Here is a 20,635-nt window from a genome sequence, read left to right on the forward strand (position 1 = left end):
CTCTGTCTGTCTCTGATTCTGCAGGTGGGGTTTCGCTCTGTCTGTCTGTCTCTCTGTGTTCTCTGATTCTGCAGGTGGGGTTTCGCTCTGTCTGTCTGTCTCTCTGTCTGTATTCTCTGATTCTGCAGGCGGGGTTTCGCTCTGTCTGTCTGTCTTTCTGTCTGTCTCTGATTCTGCAGGCGGGGTTTTGCTCTGTCTGTCTGTCTCTCTGTCTGTCTCTGATTCTGCAGGCGGGGTTTCGCTCTGTCTGTCTGTCTCTCTGTGTTCTCTGATTCTGCAGGTGGGGTTTCGCTCTGTCTGTCTGTCTCTCTGTCTGTATTCTCTGATTCTGCAGGCGGGGTTTCGCTCTGTCTTTCTGTCTGTCTCTGATTCTGCAGGTGGGGTTTCGCTCTGTCTGTCTGTCTCTCTGTCTGTCTCTGATTCTGCAGGCGGGGTTTCGCTCTGTCTGTCTGTCTCTCTGTCTGTATTCTCTGATTCTGCAGGCGGGGTTTCGCTCTGTCTGTCTGTCTCTCTGTCTGTATTCTCTGATTCTGCAGGTGGAGTTTCGCTCTGACTCTGTTCTCTAGTTTTACAGGCGGGGTTTCGCTCTGTCTCTCTGTGTTCTCTGATTCTGCAGGCGGAGTTTTGCTCTGGCTCTGTGTTCTCTAGTTTTACAGGCGGAGTTTCGCTCTGTCTGTCTCTGATTCTGCAGGCGGGGTTTCGCTCTGTCTGTCTGTCTCTATGTCTGTCTCTGATTCTGCAGGTGGAGTTTCGCTCTGTCTGTCTGTCTCTCTGTCTGTCTCTGATTCTGCAGGCGGAATTTCGCTCTGTCTGTCTGTCTCTCTGTCTGTCTCTGATTCTGCAGGTGGAATTTCGCTCTGTCTGTCTCTGATTCTGCAGGCGGGGTTTCACTCTGTCTGTCTCTGATTCTGCAGGCGGGGTTTCACTCTGTCTCTGTGTTCTCTAGTTTTACAGGCGGGGTTTCGCTCTGTCTGTCTGTCTCTCTGTCTGTCTCTGATTCTGCAGGCGAGGTTTCGCTCTGTCTGTCTGTCTCTGATTCTGCAGGCGGGGTTTCGCTCTGTCTCTGTATTCTCTAGTTTTACAGGCGGGGTTTCACTCTGTCTGTCTGTCTCTGATTCTGCAGGCGGGGTTTCGCTCTGTCTCTGTGTTCTCTAGTTTTACAGGCGGGGTTTCGTTCTGTCTGTCTCTGTGATCCAGCCCATCACATGATGTGGAGCCCGGAACATGGGGAGCCAGTTTGCATTTCTCTCCTCTGCCGGATCTGCGGAGCGCGAGCCTTGGGTTTAATTGATTTTTTTTGCTCTCTCGGTTTATTTTTTAATTTTTTGTTTGCTTTGGGGATGGCGGACCGGGCTGTGGACATGGTCGCTCTGCCTCGGGCCGTGCGGGACCAGCTGGCCGAATTGGAGCTGGAACTGTCGGAAGGTAAAAGGCGGAGGGAGGGAAGGAGAGAGAGAATGAGAGAAAGAGGGAGGGAGAGAGAGAAAGAGAGAGAGCGAGAAAGAGAGAGAGAGAGAGAGAGAGAGAAGGAGGGAAGGAAGGAAGGAGAGAGGGAAGGAAGGGGGGAGAGAAAGAGAGAAAGAAAACAGAGAGAGAGACACAGAGAAGGCGACAGAGACTGGGGAACCTCCCAATTATCCACCGGAATCTGGGGTTTAAACTCCCAGCAATTTAATGTCAGTCCCCGCCTTCCCTGGGGTTTAAATGCCTGATAATTCGGGGTTTAAATGTCCCCCCCCCCCCCCCCCCAGGAGGGAGAAGGAAGACTTGGAAAAACATCTGCGGAATCCGGGGTGGAATTATTCCTGGGATCTGTGGGTTTAAATCCCCGGGAATGCGGGGTTTTTGAATATCCCAGGAATTGCAAAAAAATAATATCCCCCAGGATTTAGGGTCAACATCGCCAGGATCTGGGTTAAAAATTCCCAGGGAATCCAGGGTTTAAATCCCAGGGATTCTGGGCAAGGACAAATCCCAGGGATTGTTAAAAAAAAAAAAAAAAAAAAATCCCTAGTATTCAGGGTCAAAATTCCCAGGATTTAGGATCAAAATCCCTGCAATTTAGCATCAAAATCCCCGGTAACTAGGAGTGAAAATTCCCCCCAGAATCCTGGGGGTGTAACGATCCCTAGGGATCCAGGGATTGGGGGGAAAAAAAACCTCCCCGGAATCTGGGGTCAAAATCCCCAGTAATCGGGGTCTTAAAAAAAAAATTCCCAGGGATTCGGGTAAAGATCCCCAGAAACCCAGGTGTAAAATCCCCTGAGATCTCAGGTCAAAATCCCCAGCAATCCAGAGTGGGGGTGGGTTTAAAAGTTCCTGGGGGAATCCAGGGCGAGACCAGATCCCAAGACTTGTAACTAAACAAAATCCCCCTGGATCTGGGCGCGTCGCGTAAGATCACGGGAGCTGGATCGGGATTGAGGAGGGGAACCGGGGATTAAAAATTCTCCGGAATAGATCCAGGATTGGGTATTTAAAAATCCCGGGGATTTGGACGTTTACAAGTCCCACAGATCTGGTGTTTTTAAAATCCCGGGAAGCGGGTGTTTTAATATCCAGGGGCTCGCTCGCTTAAAAATCCTGGGGATTGAGTGTTTAAGATCCTAGGATTTGAGTGTTTAAAAAGCCGGAGACCTGAGAGTTCAAAAATCCCGGGGATCGGGTGTTTAAAAATCCCAGGATCGGGTGTTTAAAAATCCCAGGATCGGGTGTTTAAAAATCCTGGGAATCGGGTGTTTAAAAATCCTGGGAATCGGGTGTTTAAAAATCCTGGGAATCGGGTGTTTAAAAATGCCAGGGTGTTTAAAAACTGGCCGTAAACGCCGTCATTGGGACCCGGGGATTTATTTAAAGATAAATCACCCGGGTGTTTTCCTTGCCCCCCCCCCACCCATCTTCGGGGATTGTCTCCGGATTTCAGTCCGGAGAGATTGTAACTAGTCCTGAAATCAGGAACAGACAGAAGTTGATCGATTTAAACTGGGAGGAAGTTGTGTGTGTTTTGAGTGAAGTGTGGGTAGATGGCTGGAGGGGGAGGCGGGGGGGGGGTCTGTGCTTTGTTTATGTTTGTGGGGCCGGGGCGGAGGGGGGTGGATATTTATTATTTTGCCCCCCCCTTGCCTGCTGCTAAAATTACTCTTATTGTCTGTCGAACTTAGCATTGTGTCTCTGATTCCTGCCCGTCTCTCCCTGTTTATTTCCTGAGTTCCTGATTTCAATCCCCAAAATTGAAACCAGGATTTCTGGAGTGTTTCGATCCTCTCTCCCACCCGCTCCCTTGTCCTGTTGGTGTCTGCGTCTCCAAACCTCCCTTCCGACCCGTGTCAGCCGTCACTTGGTGGGTAGGGCACTCTCTCTCTCGTCTCTGAGTCTGAGGGTCGTGGGTTTGAGCCCCCACTCCACAGATGTGAGCCCCATAATCCAGGCCGACACTCCCCGGAGGGGCAGTACTGAGGGAGCGCTGCACTGTCGGAGCGGCAGTACTGAGGGAGCGCCGCACTGTCGGAGCGGCAGTACAGAGGGAGCGCCGCACTGTCGGAGGGGCAGTACTGAGGGAGCGCCGCACTGTCGGAGGGGCAGTACTGAGGGAGCGCCGCACTGTCGGAGGGACAGTACAGAGGGAGCGCCGCACTGTCGGAGGGGCAGTACTGAGGGAGCGCCGCACTGTCGGGGGGGGCGGTACTGAGGGAGCGCCGCACTGTCGGAGGGACAGTACTGAGGGAGCGCCGCATTGTCGGAGGGGCAGTACTGAGGGAGCGCCGCACTGTCGGAGGGGCAGTACTGAGGGAGCACCGCACTGTCGGAGGGGCAGTACTGAGGGAGCGCCGCACTGTCGGAGATGCCGTCTTTCGGATGAGACGTTAAACCGAGGCCCCGTCTGCCCTCTCAGGTGGACGTAAAAGATGCCATGGCTACCATTTCGATGAAGAGCAGGGGGGAGTTCTCCCCAGTGTCCTGGGGCCAATATTTATCCCTCAACCAACATCACTAAAACAGATGATCCGGTCATTTATCTCATTGCTGTTTGTGGGAGCTTGCTGTGCGCAAATCAGCTACCGCGTTTCCTACATTACAACAGTGACCACACTTCAAAAAAAAGTACTTCATTGGCTGTAAAGCGCTTTGGGACGTCCTGAGGTGGCGACAGGCGCTGGAGAAAGGCAAGTCTTGCTTTATTGACCTGCTGGTACAGTTGGCAGGGGGTTGGAGTGTGAAGCATTTAATACAGAGTGACCCTTCTCCCAGCTCTCGTTTGTTGGACGGGGGTTTATCCAGGCACGGGGGAATGGGGAATGGGGTTTAGACAGGTCGTCCTCCCAATACCTGGATGGGGAGTGGTGGTTGAAGGCCGATACTATGTGGGGATGTCTCTCTGTCTGTCTCACCGAGTGGGGTCTGTGCGTACGGTTTAAATCCCACTGTGCTGTTCCGAGGTCACTCTCGGGCGATTAAGTGATGTTCCTGTTTTTATGCTCGATGGGCTTGCGGTTTGTGCCTTTATTGAAGTCGAGGCTGTTTTATTTTATCCTGTTTCCCTTGTCTTGCGGAAGCTGGTGCGAGCGAAGGTCAGATTGTAACTGGGGGGGAGGGAGGGTTGCTGATTGTGTATGAGTGTGCCTGGAGTGGCGTCACTCGGAGTTCGGTTTCCTTCTGTATTCGAGAGGGGGAAACGGTTTTTGGGTCCCGTGAATCGATCGGCCAGCCAGTCACGGAGTGCCGATCGCGGGCGCTGCGGACCCTGACCTCTGCGTCTGGGGACGCAATAACGGCGCCGTCGCAGTGTCGGAAAAGCGGCAGCTAATTTGCGCACAGCAAGCTCCCGCACACAGCGACCAGATCAGGGTCATAGAAACATAGAAGATAGGAGCAGGAGTAGGCCATTCGGCCCCTCGAGCCCGCTCCGCCATTCAATGCGATCATGGCTGATCATCCAAATTCAGTACCCTGTCCCTGCCTTCTCCCCATATCCCTTGATCCCTTTAGTGTTAAGAAATATATCCAACTCCTTCTTGAATATATTTAATGAATTGGCCTCAACTGTCTTGTGTAGTAGAAAATTCCACAGGTTCACCACTCTCTGGGTGAAGAAATTCCTCCTCATTTCTGTCCTAAATGGCTTACCCCTTATCCTTAGACTGTGACCCCTGGTTCTGGACTCCCCCGGCCATCGGGAACATCCTCCCTGCATCTAGTCTGTCTAGTCCTGTTAGAATTTTATAAGTTTCAATGAGATCCCCTCTCATTCTTCTAAACTCCAGCGAGTATAAGCCCAATCGACCCAATCTCTCCTCGTACGTCATCCCTGCCATCAGGTATCAGCCTGGTGAATCTTCGCTGCACTCCCTCCATGGCAAGAACATCCTTCCTCAGATAAGGCGACCAAAACTGCACACAATACTCATGGTGTGGTCTCACCAAGGCCCTGTACAACTGCAGCAATACATCCTTGTTCCTGTACTCAAACCCTCTCGCTACGAAGGCCAACATACCATTTACCTTCTTAACCGCCTGCTGCACCTGCATGCTTACCTTCAGCGACTGGTGCACAAGGACACCCAGGTCTCGTTGCACTTCCCCTTCTCCCAATCTATTGCCGTTCAGATAATAATCTGCCTTCCTGTTTTTGACACCAAAGTGGATAACCTCGCATTTATCCACGTTATATTGCATCTGCCATGCATCTGCCCAATCACCCAACCTGTCCAAATCATACTGGAGTTTCTCGGCATCCTCCTCACAGCACACACGCCCACCCAGCTTTGTGTCATCTGCAAACTTGGAGATATTACATCTAGCTCCCTCGTCCAGATCATATATAAATATACATATATATATGGCGCGCTCGATCCGTCCCTTTAAAAAAAAATTCGTATATGGGATGTGGGCGTCGCTGGCAAGACCAGCATTTATTGCCCATCCCTAGTCGCCCCTTGAGAAGGTGGTGGTGAGCCGCCTTCTTGAACCGCTGCAGTCCGTGTGGTGAAGGTGCTCCCACAGCGCTGTTAGCGAGGGAGTTCCAGGATTTTGACCCAGCGACGATGAAGGATCGGCCGATTATATTTCTAAGTCAGGATGGTGTGTGTGACTTGGAGGAGAACTTGGAGGTGGTGGTGTTCCCATGCGCCTGCTGCCCTTGTCCTTCTAGGTGGAAGAGGTCGCGGGTTTGGGAGGTGCTGCCGAAGAAGCCTTGGCGAGTTGCTGCAGTGCATCTTGCAGATGGTACACACTGCAGCCACGGTGCGCCGGTGGTGGAGGGAGTGAATGTTTAAGGTGGTGGATGGGGTGCCAATCAAACGGGCTGCTTTGTCCTGGATGGTGTTGAGCTTCTTGAATGTTGTTGGAGTTGCACTCATCCAGGCAAGTGGAGAGTATTCCATCACACTCCTGACTTGTGCCTTGTAGATGGTGGAAAGGCTTTGGGGAGTCAGGAGGTGAGACACTCGCCGCAGAATACCCAGCCTCTGACCTGCTCTTGTTGCCACAGTATTTATGTGGCTGGTCCAGTTAAGTTTCTGGTCAATGGTGACCCCCCAGGATGTTGATGGTGGGAGATTTGGTGATGGTAATGCCGTTGAATGCCAACGGGCGGTGGTTAGACTCTCGCTTGTTGGAGATAGTCATTGCCTGGCACTTGTGTGGCGCGAATGTTACCTGCCACTTACCAGCCCAAGCCTGAACGTCGTCCAGGTCTTGTTGCGTGCGGGCACGGACTGCTTCATTATTATTGCCTGCACGTGCATGCTCCTTCCACTGATGGGAGGGCGGTGGGATGGAGCCTGGTCCCCTTCCTGCTGTCTGTGTGTGTGTGTATGTGGGGGGGGGGGGGGGGGTCGCGCAGTAGGACATCCCGTTCCTCCCGTGTGTCGGGAAGAGCCAGAAGCGGAATGGTCCTGTGAGAGCGGAGTCTGAGAGCAGGATTACAGCCTTGTTACGAGCTCGATCACTCTGATATGGGTGTGACACAGGTGTGTGAGTGAGTCAACCAACCTGCATTGACTAAACATTACGTCCAGGTGTTGAGTCACCTGTAGGTGTTACTCAACCGCTGACGCGTTCTCTCTCTGTCTGACATCCCTTGTTCCCTACAAACCGCAGATTCTCATCCCGTCATCAAATCCTCCAGCCCCTACACCCCTCCCTATCTCTGTAACCTCCTCCAGCCCCTACACCCCTCCCTATCTCTGTAACCTCCTCCAGCCCCCTACAACCCTCCCTATCTCTGTAACCTCCTCCAGCCCCTACAACCCTCCCTATCTCTGTAACCTCCTCCAGCCCCTACACCCCTCCCTATCTCTGTAACCTCCTCCAGCCCCCTACAACCCTCCCTATCTCTGTAACCTCCTCCAGCCCCTACACCCCTCCCTATCTCTGTAACCTCCTCCAGCCCCCTACAACCCTCCCTATCTCTGTAACCTCCTCCAGCCCCAACAACCCTCCCTATCTCTGTAACCTCCTCCAGCCCCTACAACCCTCCCTATCTCTGTAACCTCCTCCAGCCCCCTACAACCCTCCCTATCTCTGTAACCTCCTCCAGCCCCCTACAACCCTCCCTATCTCTGTAACCTCCTCCAGCCCCCTACAACCCTCCCTATCTCTGTAACCTCCTCCAGCCCCTACACCCCTCCCTATCTCTGTAACCTCCTCCAGCCCCTACAACCCTCCCTATCTCTGTAACCTCCTCCAGCCCCTACAACCCTCCCTATCTCTGTAACCTCCTCCAGCCCCTACAACCCTCCCTATCTCTGTAACCTCCTCCAGCCCCGACAACCCTCCCTATCTCTGTAACCTCCTCCAGCCCCCTACACCCCTCCCTATCTCTGTAACCTCCTCCAGCCCCTACAACCCTCCCTATCTCTGTAACCTCCTCCAGCCCCTACAACCCTCCCTATCTCTGTAACCTCCTCCAGCCCCTACAACCCTCCCTATCTCTGTAACCTCCTCCAGCCCCTACAACCCTCCCTATCTCTGTAACCTCCTCCAGTCCCTACAACCCTCCCTATCTCTGTAACCTCCTCCAGCCCCCTACAACCCTTCCTATCTCTGTAACCTCCTCCAGCCCCCTACAACCCTCCCTATCTCTGTAACCTCCTCCAGCCCCTACAACCCTCCCTATCTCTGTAACCTCCTCCAGCCCCCTACACCCCTCCCTATCTCTGTAACCTCCTCCAGCCCCTACAACCCTCCCTATCTCTGTAACCTCCTCCAGCCCCCTACAACCCTTCCTATCTCTGTAACCTCCTCCAGCCCCCTACAACCCTCCCTATCTCTGTAACCTCCTCCAGCCCCTACAACCCTCCCTATCTCTGTAACCTCTTCCAGCCCCTACACCCCTCCCTATCTCTGTAACCTCCTCCAGCCCCTACAACCCTCTCTCTGTAACCTCCTCCAGCCCCCTACAACCCTTCCTATCTCTGTAACCTCCTCCAGCCCCTACAACCCTCCCTATCTCTGTAACCTCCTCCAGCCCCTACAACCCTCCCTATCTCTGTAACCTCCTCCAGCCCCTACAACCCTCCCTATCTCTGTAACCTCCTCCAGCCCCTACAACCCTCCCTATCTCTGTAACCTCTTCCAGCCCCTACACCCCTCCCTATCTCTGTAACCTCCTCCAGCCCCCTACAACCCTTCCTATCTCTGTAACCTCCACCAGCCCCTATAACCCTCCGAGATCTCTGCGCTCCTCCAATTCCGGCCTCTCGCGCATCCCCCCGATTTTAATTGCTCCACCATTAGCGGCCGTGCCTTCAGCTGCCTGGGCCCCGAGGGCTAAGGGAAGCGATTATCCGGCTTGCAAGCTGTATAGTGCCATGTCTCCGCGGAAGTAGTTTTAAGATCAGGATTAGGGCATTAGGTCCCAGAAACACCTGCCCCATATTCACAGACCAACCCCACCTTCTCCCCGTATCCCTCAATCCCACCTTCTCCCCATATCCCAAAACCCAACCTAACCACCTTCTCCCCATCCCTCAACCCCACCTTCTCCCCATATCCCCAACCCCACCGACCCACCTTCTCCCCATATCCCCCAACCCCACCTACCCACCTTCTCCCCATATCCCCCAACCCCACCTACCCACCTTCTCCCCATATCCCCCAACCCCACCTTCTCCCCATATCCCCCAACCTCACCTTCTCCCCATATCCCCCAACCTCACCTACCCACCTTCTCCCCATATCCCCCAACCCCACCTTCTCCCCATATCCCCCAACCCCACCTTCTCCCCATATCCCCCAACCTCACCTACCCACCTTCTCCCCATATCCCCCAACCCCACCTACCCACCTTCTCCCCATATCCCTCAACCCCACCTACCCACCTTCTCCCCATATCCCCAACCCCACCCACCCACCTTCTCCCCATATCCCCCAACCCCACCTTCTCCCCATATCCCCCAACCCCACCTTCTCCCCATATCCCCCAACCCCACCTTCTCCCCATATCCCCCAACCCCTCCCACCCACCTTCTCCCCATATCCCTCAACCCCACCTTCTGTGTGGGGCTCTGTACCACACCGGGAGTGAGATCGGCCAACACAGGCCGGGATGGAGTGTGGGCTATAGATTGTGCACGGGGAAGGTTTGTGTTACAGTGTAACCCTATCACGGCGAGTTATTAATCCTCTTTCTCTGCCCCATTGTGTGGCGTAGGGGAGGTACTGAGTGTTGCTGTAATCACACAGCAGCGGTCCCTGGGTCTGCAGATTGTGTGCTGAAGGCTTGTAGCTGATTCCGTGATTGACGATAAACTCGAAAGACCAGTTTGTGTGGTGATAGAACTAGTCGAGACCAAACTCTGCGTCTCTGCCTGACCTGTATCGATTTCTCTGCCCGCTCACTCCTCCCCTGCTCCTCTCGGGGGCACCGTCTCCTCACTGAGGTTTCGGGACCCCCGAGTATTTTGCCCCGATTGGCCCCCATGATGGCGTGTGAGCCAAGGCGTCCAGCATCAACGGGATATTCGACCATGAAGGGCATCAAGAGTCCGGACCGGTCCTGTCCTCGCTTGGTGTTCACGCACTCGCTCTCGCACGCACTCGCTCTCGCACACGCAAGCCTACACACTCTTACGCGCACACGCTCACACTCACTTTCACACACACTCTTAAACACACACACACTCGCCCTTGCGCCCTCTCTCGCGCGCGCGCTCACTCACACTCTCACACTTCACACACTCACACACACACACACACACACACACACACACACACACACACACACACACACACACAGGTTATGGGGTGATCTGATCATAAGAACATAAGAAATAGGAGCAGGAGTAGGCCAATCGGCCCCTCGAGCCTGCTCCACTATTCAATAAGATCATGGCTGATCTGATCCTAACCTCAAATCTACTGTCACTCTACATCCCTCCCGAACCCATGTGATCTCCCGGGAGAGGCGAAAAACCAGATAAAAAAACCCAATGGCCAATTTGGGAGAAAAAAATCTGGGAAATTCCTCTCCGACCCATCTAGGCGATCGAAACTCGTCCAGGAGATCACTGTCCCTATATTTTCTACAGAACTTACCTTCTGTAAAAGGTGATCTCCACCCCAGCCAGAAACAGGAATAGAACAATCTCCTGAAATCTAACACATAATTCGAACACAAGAAGTAGGAGCAGAACCAGGCTACACGGCCCCTGGGCCCGCTCCGTTACCCACAGGGCCATGACCATTCCGAACCTAGACTCATGTCCGATTTCCTGCCCGCTCCCCGTAACCCCTAATTCCCTTTACTTCTAAGAAACTATCTATTTCTGTTTTAAATTTATTTGATGATGTAGCTTCCATAGCTTTCTGGGGCAGCAAATTCCACAGACCTACCACCCTCTGAGTGAAGAAGTTTCTCCTCATCTCAGTTTTGAAAGAGCAGCCCCTTATTCTAAGACTATGCCCCCTAGTTCTAGTTTCACCCATCATTGGGAACATCCTCACCACATCCACCTGATCAAGCCCCTTCACAATCTTATGTTTCAATAAGATCGCCTCTCATTCTTCTGAACTCCAATGAGTAGAGTCCCAATCTACTCCACCTCTCCTCATATGTCCACCCCCTCATCCCCGGGATTAACCGAGTGAACCTTCTTTGTACTGACTCGAGAGCAAGTATGTCTTTTCTTAAGTATGGACACCAAAACTGTATGCAGTATTCCAGGTGCGGTCTCACCAATACCTTGTACAACTGAAGCAATACCTCCCTGTTTTTATATTCTATTCCCCTAGCAATGAAAGCCAACATTCCATTGGCCTTCTTAATCACTTGCTGCACCTGTATACTAACCTTTTTGAGTTTGGTGCACCAGGACCCCCCAGATCCCTTTGTACTTCAGTACTTTCCAGTTTCTTGCCATTACGTTTTCAAGATATTAAGGGGAACTGATTGGGTGGATAGAGAGAAACTATTTCCGCTGGTCGGGGAGTCTAGGACTAGGGGAGCATAGTCTAAAAATTAGAGCCAGACCTTTCAGGAGTGAAGTTCGGAAACACTTCGACACACAAAGGGTTGGTAGAAGTTTGGAACTCTCTTCCGCAAACCACCATTGATGCTGGGGGGGTCAATTGTTAATTTTAAATCGGAGATGGGCTGATGTAGACTGTGGAAGGGATCCTGGGCCCCTCCCGGGTCAGTGACGCACTGTGCAGTCCATCCGCCCCGTGAGGCCGTACCCCCACCCGATCTGTTTACAGCCCCCCTTTCCCCATCTCTCAGAGATGCCCCTTACAGGCTGGGGGAGGGAGCCCGCGCTGTGTGTGTGTGTGGATGGGGCTCGGTACCACAGCGGGTGAGAGATTGGCTCGCTCAGCACTAGGCCGAAGACGGAGCCTGGGACTTTCCTGGTGTGTGTGTGTGTGTCGGTACCACAGCGGGTGAGATTGGCTCGCTCAGCACTAGGCCGAGGACGGAGCCTGGGACTTTCCTGGTGTGTGTGTGTCGGTACCACAGCGGGTGAGAGATTGGCTCGCTCAGCACTAGGCCGAGGACGGAGCCTGGGACTTTCCTGGTGTGTGTGTGTCGGTACCACAGCGGGTGAGAGATTGGCTCGCTCAGCACTAGGCCGAGGACGGAGCCTGGGACTTTCCTGGTGTGTGTGTCTCGGTACCACAGCGGGTGAGATTGGCTCGCTCAGTACTAGGCCGAGGATGGAGCCTGGGACTTTCCTGGTGTGTGTCTCGGTACCACAGCGGGTGAGATTGGCTCGCTCAGCACTAGGCCGAGGACGGAGCCTGGGACTTTCCTGCTGTGTGTGTCTGTCTGTCTGTGTGTGGGTGTCTGCGATTGTACAGGAAACACAGAAACCTAGTATGCAGGTACAGCAAGCAATAAGGAAGGCAAATGGCATGTTGGCCTTTATTGTAAGGGGGTTGGAGTATAAGAGTGAGGAAGTCTTGCTCCAATTGTGCAGGGCCTTGGTGAGACCACACCGGGAGTACTGTGCACAGTTCTGGTCTCCTTATCTAAGGAAGGATATACTTTATATAATATAAATACAGAAACTGCTGGAGATACTCAGCAGGTCAGGCAGCATCTGTGAAGAGAGAAACAGAGTTAACGTTTCAGGTCGATGACCTTTCGTCAGAACTGGAAAGAAACAGGAAATGGAACAGATTATTAAGCAAGTGTAGGGGCTGGGAAAGGACAAAAGGGAAGGTCTGTGATTGGATAGAAGGCAGGAGAGATTAAGAGACATGAAGAGATATTCAAGGCAAGAGGAGATGGTAATGGGACAGGTTCAGAAACAAAGGGTGGCTCTAGATGGAGTGTGAATTGCGCTGGCAGAGTGAAAGACAGCTGCCATGTGGGGGAGAAGAAAAAAGTGTGGATAAAAAAAATATATAAATATAATAGGGGCCGAGGTTATGATCTGAAATTGCTGAACTCGATGTTGGGTCCAGAAGGCTGTAAAGTGCCTTATCAGAAGATGAGGTGCTGTTCCTCGAGCTTACACTGAGCTTTGTTGGAACAGTGTCAGAGGCCACAGACGGTGAGGTCAGAGCGGGAGTGAAGCGGTGAATTAAAGTGACAGGCGACCGGAAGCTCGGGGTCCCCCTTACGGACTGAACGGAGGTGTTCCGCAAAGCGGTCGCCCAATCTGCGTTTGGTCTCCCCCAATGTAGAGGAGACCGCATCGTGAGCCACGAATACAGTAATACTAGATTGCAAGAAGTACAAGTAAATCGCTGTTTCGCCTGGAAGGGGTGTTTGGGGCCCTGGACAGTGGGAAGGGAGGAGGTAAAAGGGCAGTTGTTGCATCTTAGATATATTTCTTAAGGCTAAAGGGATCAAGGGATATGGGGAGAAGGCAGGGACAGGGTACTGAATTTGGATGATCAGCCATGATCTCATTGAATGGCGGAGCAGGCTCGAGGGGCCGAATGGCCGACTCCTGCTCCTATCTTCTATGTTTCTATCTACTGCGCTTGCACGGGAAGGTGCCGGGCGAAGGGGAAGGGGTGTTGGGGGTGATTGAGGAGTGGACCAGGGTGTCGCGGAGGGAGCGGTTCCTTGGGAATGCTGAAAAGGGAGGTGAGGAGAAGATGCGTTTGGTGGTGGGATCACGCTGGAGGTGGCGGAGGATGATCCGTTGAATGTGGAGGCTGGTGGGGTGAAAGGTGAGGACAAGGAGAACCCGATCGTGGTTCCGGGAGGGAGGGGAAGGGGTGAGGGCAGAAGTGCGGGAGATAGAACGGACACGGTCGAGGGCCGTGTCAACCACAGTAGAGGGGAATCCTCGGTTGAGGAAAAAGGAAGACATGTCGGAAGCACTGGTATGGAAGGTGGCATCGTCAGAACCGATGCGGCGGAGACGGAGAAACTGGGAGAATGGAATAGAGTCCTTACAGGAGGCGGGGTGGGAGGAAGTGTAGTCCAGGTAGCTGTGGGAGTCAGTGGGCTTGTAGTGAATGTTTGTCAATAGCCTATCCCCAGAGACGGAGATGGAGAAGTCGAGGAAGGGAAGGGAAGAGTCAGAGATGGACCATGTGAAGGTGAGGGAAGGGTGGAAATTGGAAGCAAAGTGAATGAAATTGTCTAGTTCAGGGCGAGAGCAGGAAACGGCACCGATACAGTCATCAATGTACCGGAAAAAGAGGTGAGGGAGGGGACCTGAGTAGGACTGGAACAAAGAATGTTCCACATATCCCACGAAAAGGCGGGCATAGCTAGGGCCCAAATAACAACAGAAAATGCTGGAAAAACTCAGCAGGTCAGGCAACATCCGTGGAGAGAAATTTACTTGTACTTCTCGCAATCTAGTATACTGTATTCGCTGCTCACGATGCGGTCTCCTCTACATTGGGGAGACCAAACGCAGATTGGGTGACCGCTTTGCGGAACACCTCCGTTCAGTCCGTAAGGGTGACCCCGAGCTTCCGGTCGCCTGTCATTTCAATTCACCGCTCCATTCCCACTCGGACCTCACCGTCCTTGGCCTCTTGTACTGTTCCACGGAAGCTCAACGTAAACTCGAGGAACAGCACCTCATCTTCCGATTAGGCACTCTGCAGCCTTCCGGTCTCAATATCGAGTTCAACAATTTCAGATCATAACCTCGGCCCCTATTTCATTCTTACTTATATTTTTCCACTCCTTTCCTCCCCCCCCCCCCCCCCCCTTTCCTTTTGTTTCTCTCTCACACCTGGCAGCTATCTTTTGCCCTGCCATTACACTTTACACCTAATCCCAGCCTATTACCATCTCGTCTAGCTTCTAATCTCTTGTACTTCTTTTGGTTCTTTTATTCTTTTGTCCGATCGCAGCCCTGCCTTCGATCTAGTTCCTTTTCTCTCCAGTTTTGAAGAAGGGTCAAACCCGAAACGTCAACTCAAATTTCTCTCCACGGATGTTGCCTGACCTGAGTTTTTCCAGCATTTTCTGTTGTTTCGGATTTCCAACATCTGCAGTATTTTGCTATCATAGCTAGGGCCCATGCAGATTCCCATAGCAACACCTTTGATTTGGAGGAAGTATCACAGAAACCCCACAGTGCAGATAGAGGCCATTTCGGCCCATCGAGCCTGCACCGACACACATCCCACCCGATCCCCGTAACCCCTACACCAACACATATCCCACCCTATCCCCGTAACCCCACGTATTTAATCCCCCTAACACTAAGGGTCAATTTATCATAGCCAATCATCCTAACCCGCACATCTTTGGACTGTGGGAGGAAACCGGAGCACCCGGAGGAAACCCACGCAAACACGGGGAGAATGTGCAAACTCCACACAGACAGTCGCCCGAGGCCGGATTCGAACCCGGGTCCCTGGCGCTGTGAGGCAACAGTGCTGACCACTATGTCACCGTGCTGTAACTTGTGAGTGAAGTAACTTGCCTTGGAGGCGGTGCAACGAAGGTTCACTCGATTGATTCCTGTGATGAGAGGGCTGTCCTATGATGAGAGATTGAGTAGAATGGGCCGATACTCTCTGGAGTTTAGAAGAATGAGAGGTGATCTCATTGAAACATACAAGATTCTGAGGGGAATTGACAGGGTAGATGCTGAGAGGCTGTTTCCCCCCTGGCTGGGGAGTCTAGAACCAGGGGTCACAGTCTCAGGATAAGGGGTCGGCCATTTAGGACTGAGATGAGGAGGAATTTCTTCACTCAGAGGGCGGTGAATCTTTGGAATTCTCTGCCCCAGAGGGCTGTGGAGGCTCAGTCGTTGAGTACATTCAAGGCTGAGATCGATAGATTTTTGGACTCTAGGGGAATCGAGGGATATGGGGATCGGTCGGGAAAGTGGAGTTGAGGTCGATGATCAGCAATGATCTTATTAAATGGCGGAGAAGGCTCAAGGGGCTGTATGGTGGAGCAGGCTCGAGGGGCCGTATGGCCTACTCCTGCTCCTATTTTTTTATGTTGTGTGTGTGTGCGCGCCTGTCTGCGATTGTGCACGTGTGTGGTTGAGTTCGCCCGACCCCCCGGGCTAAAAGCTTGACCCCCGACCCCACGCCCGCCCAGCGCACCTCTCTGGGCTGTCGCGATCTCTGCGCGTGTGACGGTTCGCCCTTTGAAGTTCAGCGCCGTGAAGAATGATTCATTCTCCAGCTTTGCATGATTCAGGGACGGGTGCAATTGGCAAACGCCCCGTCTCGAGCCGTAGGGAAATGAGTGAGGTCGGAACAATCATGTGTGTGACTGAGGTCAGGCCAGTCCATTCCCCTCCCTCCCTTGTCGAATCACAGGAGTATTACAAATCAAAAAAAGTTGACCCTGAGCCACATAAGCAGCTATTAGGGCAGGTGACCAAAAGCTTGGTCGAAGAGGGAGGTTTTAAGGAGCTTCTCAAAGGAGGCGAGAGAGAGAGGCGGAGGGGTTTAGGGAGGGAATTCCAGAGCTTAGGGCCCAGGCGGCTGAAGGCATGGCCGCCAGTGGTGGAGCGATTAAAATCAGGGGGGATGCTCAAGAGGGCAGAATTGGAGGAGCGCAGAGATCTCGGAGGGGTTGTAGGGGGCTGGAGGAGGTTACAGAGATAGGGAGGGTTGTAGGGGGCTGGAGGAGGTTACAGAAATAGGGAGGGTTGTAGGGGGCTGGAGGAGGTTACAGATAGGTACAGACTTAGTGAACATAACCTGGCGATCGAAAAAGGTAGACACAGGCAGACCCGGCTACCAAGAGAGGACAGGATATGCTCTCACTGCAGTCAGGGAGTGGTGGAGACAGAGATGCACTTCCTCACAGCTTGTAGAAAATATCAGGGCATAAGGGAGAATTTCTACCCAAAATTCACAAAAATATGCCCGGAATTCAGAAATTTGAATGACGACCAAAAACTCCCATACCTACTAGGGGGAAGAGAGAAATTGTGTAACACTAGCGGCACACTATGTTACAGCTTGTCATAAACAGAGGGACAACCACTAAATATAAGAAAAGAGTATATATAAAGTATATGAAAGTATATTTATACACTCAGGGATATATCTGTTTATACACTGTATGGATAGATCTGTATTTTTGTGAACAAACATGAATGTTTTTCGATGCTTTGGCAACATAAGATGTAACTTGTCATCATGCCAATAAAGCGATTTGAATTGAATTGATAGGGCGGTTTGTAGGGGGCTGGAGGAGGTTAGAGATAGGGAGGGTTGTAGGGGGCTGGAGGAGGTTACAGAGATAGGGAGGGTTGTAGGGGGCTGGAGGATGTTACAGAGATAGGGAGGGTTGTAGGGGGCTGGAGGAGGTTACAGAGATAGGGAGGGTTGTAGGGGCTGGAGGAGGTTACAGAGATAGGGAGGGTTGTAGGGGCTGGAGGAGGTTACAGAGATAGGGAGGGTTGTAGGGGGCTGGAGGAGGTTACAGAGATAGGGAGGGTTGTAGGGGCTGGAGGAGGTTACAGAGATAGGGAGGGTTGTAGGGGCTGGAGGAGGTTACAGAGATAGGGAGGGTTGTAGGGGGCTGGAGGAGGTTACAGAGATAGGGAGGGGGACGAGGAGGCCATGGAGGGATTTGAACAGGAGGATGAAAGTTTTAAAATCGAGGCGTTGCCGGGAGGCAGTGCAGGTCAGCGAGCACAGGGCGGGGTGATGGGCGAACGGGACTTGGTGCGAGTTAGGACACGGGTGCTGCAGAGTTTTGGATGACCTCAACTTTAGGTAGGGAGGAATAGTCAAGTCTAGAGGTAACAAAGGGCACGGAACGTGTGTGTCTGGGAGCATGTGCGTGTGAGAGAGAGTACGGCCTCCTCCTGTTCCTAATGTAACAGGCTCGAGGGGGCTGAATGGCCTCCTCCTGTTCCTAATGTAACAGGCTCGAGGGAACTGAATGGCCTCCTCCTGTTCCTAATGTAACAGGCTCGAGGGGGCTGAATGGCCTCCTCCTGTTCCTAATGTAACAGGCTCGAGGGGGGCTGAATGGCCTCCTCCTGTTCCTAATGTAACAGGCTCGAGGGAACTGAATGGCCTCCTCCTGTTCCTAATGTAACAGGCTCGAGGGGGCTGAATGGCCTCCTCCTGTTCCTAATGTAACAGGATCGAGGGGACTGAATGGCCTCCTCCTGTTCCTAATGTAACAGGCTCGAGGGGCTGAATGGCCTCCTCCTGTTCCTAATGTAACAGGCTCAAGGGGCTGAATGGCCTCCTCCTGTTCCGAATGTAACAGGCTCGAGGGGGGCTGAATGGCCTCCTCCTGTTCCTAATGTAACAGGCTCGAGGGGCTGAATGGCCTCCTCCTGTTCCTAATGTAACAGGCTCAAGGAGCTGTATGGCCTCCTCCTGTTCCTAATGTAACAGGCTCGAGGGGGGCTGCATGGCCTCCTCCTGTTCCTAATGTAACAGGCTCGAGGGGGCTGAATGGCCTCCTCCTGTTCCTAATGTAACAGGCTCAAGGGGGGCTGAAGGGCCTCCTCCTGTTACTAATGTAACAGGCTCGAGGGGGCTGAATGGCCCCCTCCTGTTCCTAATGTAACAGGCTCGAGGGGGGCTGAACGGCCTCCTCCTGTTCCTAATGTAACAGGCTCGAGGGGGCTGAATGGCCTCTTTCTCTTCCTGATCCTGTGGAAGGGCCCAGGTTCCATCGCTCACGCTGTGCTGGTGTACGTCATGTTTGTGTATCCTGTCGATCCAGGAAGCAGATTGGGGTGGAGCTGTTTGAAGAGACTCTGTTAAATATATCCTGTTGACGTCATTCCCTGATTGTAACTCTGCTTTCTCTCTGTCTTGCTCTCTCTCTCTGACCCTGTCCCCCGTCTCTCGCGCTCTGTCCCCCGTCTCTCGCGCTCTGTCCCCCGTCTCTCGCGCTCTGTCCCCCGTCTCTCGCGCTCTGTCCCCCGTCTCTCGCGCTCTGTCCCCCGTCTCTCGCGCTCTGTCCCCCGTCTCTCGCGCTCTGTCCCCCGTCTCTCGCGCTCTGTCCCCCGTCTCTCGCGCTCTGTCCCCCGTCTCTCGCGCTCTGTCCCCCGTCTCTCGCGCTCTGTCCCCCGTCTCTCGCGCTCTGTCCCCCGTCTCTCGCGCTCTGTCCCCCGTCTCTCGCGCTCTGTCCCCCGTCTCTCGCGCTCTGTCCCCCGTCTCTCGCGCTCTGTCCCCCGTCTCTCGCGCTCTGTCCCCCGTCTCTCGCGCTCTGTCCCCCGTCTCTCGCGCTCTGTCCCCCGTCTCTCGCGCTCTGTCCCCCGTCTCTCGCGCTCTGTCCCCCGTCTCTCGCGCTCTGTCCCCCGTCTCTCGCGCTCTGTCCCCCGTCTCTCGCGCTCTGTCCCCCGTCTCTCGCGCTCTGTCCCCCGTCTCTCGCGCTCTGTCCCCCGTCTCTCGCGCTCTGTCCCCCGTCTCTCGCGCTCTGTCCCCCGTCTCTCGCGCTCTGTCCCCCGTCTCTCGCGCTCGGTCCCCCGTCTCTCGCGCTCGGTCCCCCGTCTCTCGCGCTCGGTCCCCCGTCTCTCGCGCTCGCATGGATATTGCAGTGATTTGTGTAACTTAACTCCTAATAAAATCTCTGAGTGGGTGTGTTGAAGCTTGAACAGTTGGGTTAAGTGGGATAGCGGATAAACCGTGGGCAGGGAGTGACTCACTGACATTCTGTGTGTTTGAGGTGACGCAGCAGGAATCACTGACGCCATCACCCACTGACGTCAAAGAGAAAATTGTCATGAATTCTCACCGTGCAGAATCTTCAGACAATCCCCGACCAGAGAGTGAGAGAGGATGAGTGCGTGTGTGAGGTGCAGGTGCGATTGTGAGAGAGGTTCGGTTGTGAGTGTGAGAGCGAGGCACATGCAAGTGTGTGTTTGTGAGCGAGTTGTGTGTGAGTGTGTATGTGTGCGAGCTGTGTGCGAGTTTGTAAGTGCGAGTTTGTGTGGGTGCGAGCGAGGTGCGAATGTGTATGTGTTCGAGGTGCGAGTGTATGTGCGCGAGCTGAGTATGCGTGTGAGTGTGCGAGGAGTAAGAACGAGGTGCGTGCGAGTGTGTGTGAGCGAGGTGGGTGCGAGTGTGTGTGAGTGTGAGAGAGAGAGCATTGAGTGAGTGCGTTTCCCAAGGCTCGGTCCCCACACTCGCTGCCAGCTCACAGTGTGTAAAAGGAGCAGTTTTATTTGGACGAACATGTCCTGGTAATTTCAATGCTGTGTGGATATGCTTTTCCCCTTAGCTTGCAGTTCACATCTCGTCCCTGAATCAAACCCAGCACATCTTGGCAGGCTGGACGAGGATTTATCGTGCGGTGGGACTGAATCGCTGCCAGGATATGGGATGTTAAGCTCCTTTTGAGAGGGGAGATGGGGGTGGGGGAGGGAAAGCGGACTGTGGCTTTTTTTCCAGATTGTAGATCAGGGCAGGGCAAGGAGCTGGGATTCTGGGTGCACAGGATCTCTGATGGAGTATATCCTTGGGGCTCAATGCAAGATCCCCGGCTCCCTGCTTCGCCCTCGAACCTACCCCTAGTGCCAGGCTCGGTCTGTGTGTGTTTGTGTGATGATCTGGCCGGCCGCCAATCTCCCCCCCCCCCCCCCCCCACCCCCTCTGTAAACTTCTGCCCCCCCCCCCCCCCGCCGTGTCCTAACTCGCACCGAGTCCTGTTCACCCATCACCCAACACGTTGCTCAATGACCTACATTGGCTCCCGCTTCGACAACGCCTCGATTTTAAAATTCTCCTCCTCCTGTTCAAATCCTTCCTCGCTCCCCCTCCCTATCTCTGTAAC

General features: G+C 53.5%; 1 protein-coding gene across 1 annotated transcript in view; it reads left to right on the top strand.

Moving 5' to 3' along the window:
* Positions 1-1,340: 1,340 nt before the first annotated feature.
* LOC147097185 (disco-interacting protein 2 homolog B-like) overlaps positions 1,341-20,635 on the top strand; it is a 159,564-nt gene continuing 140,269 nt past the window's right edge. The window contains exon 1 of the mRNA XM_085972544.1: positions 1,341-1,425. Coding sequence (XP_085828670.1) covers positions 1,341-1,425 — 85 coding nt within the window. The remainder of the gene's footprint in view (positions 1,426-20,635) is intronic.

This window comes from Somniosus microcephalus, chromosome 33, assembly GCF_052327205.1.
Source record: "Somniosus microcephalus isolate GS21.2 chromosome 33, FLI_Smic_1.0, whole genome shotgun sequence".
In the NCBI taxonomy this organism is placed as follows: domain Eukaryota; kingdom Metazoa; phylum Chordata; class Chondrichthyes; order Squaliformes; family Somniosidae; genus Somniosus; species Somniosus microcephalus.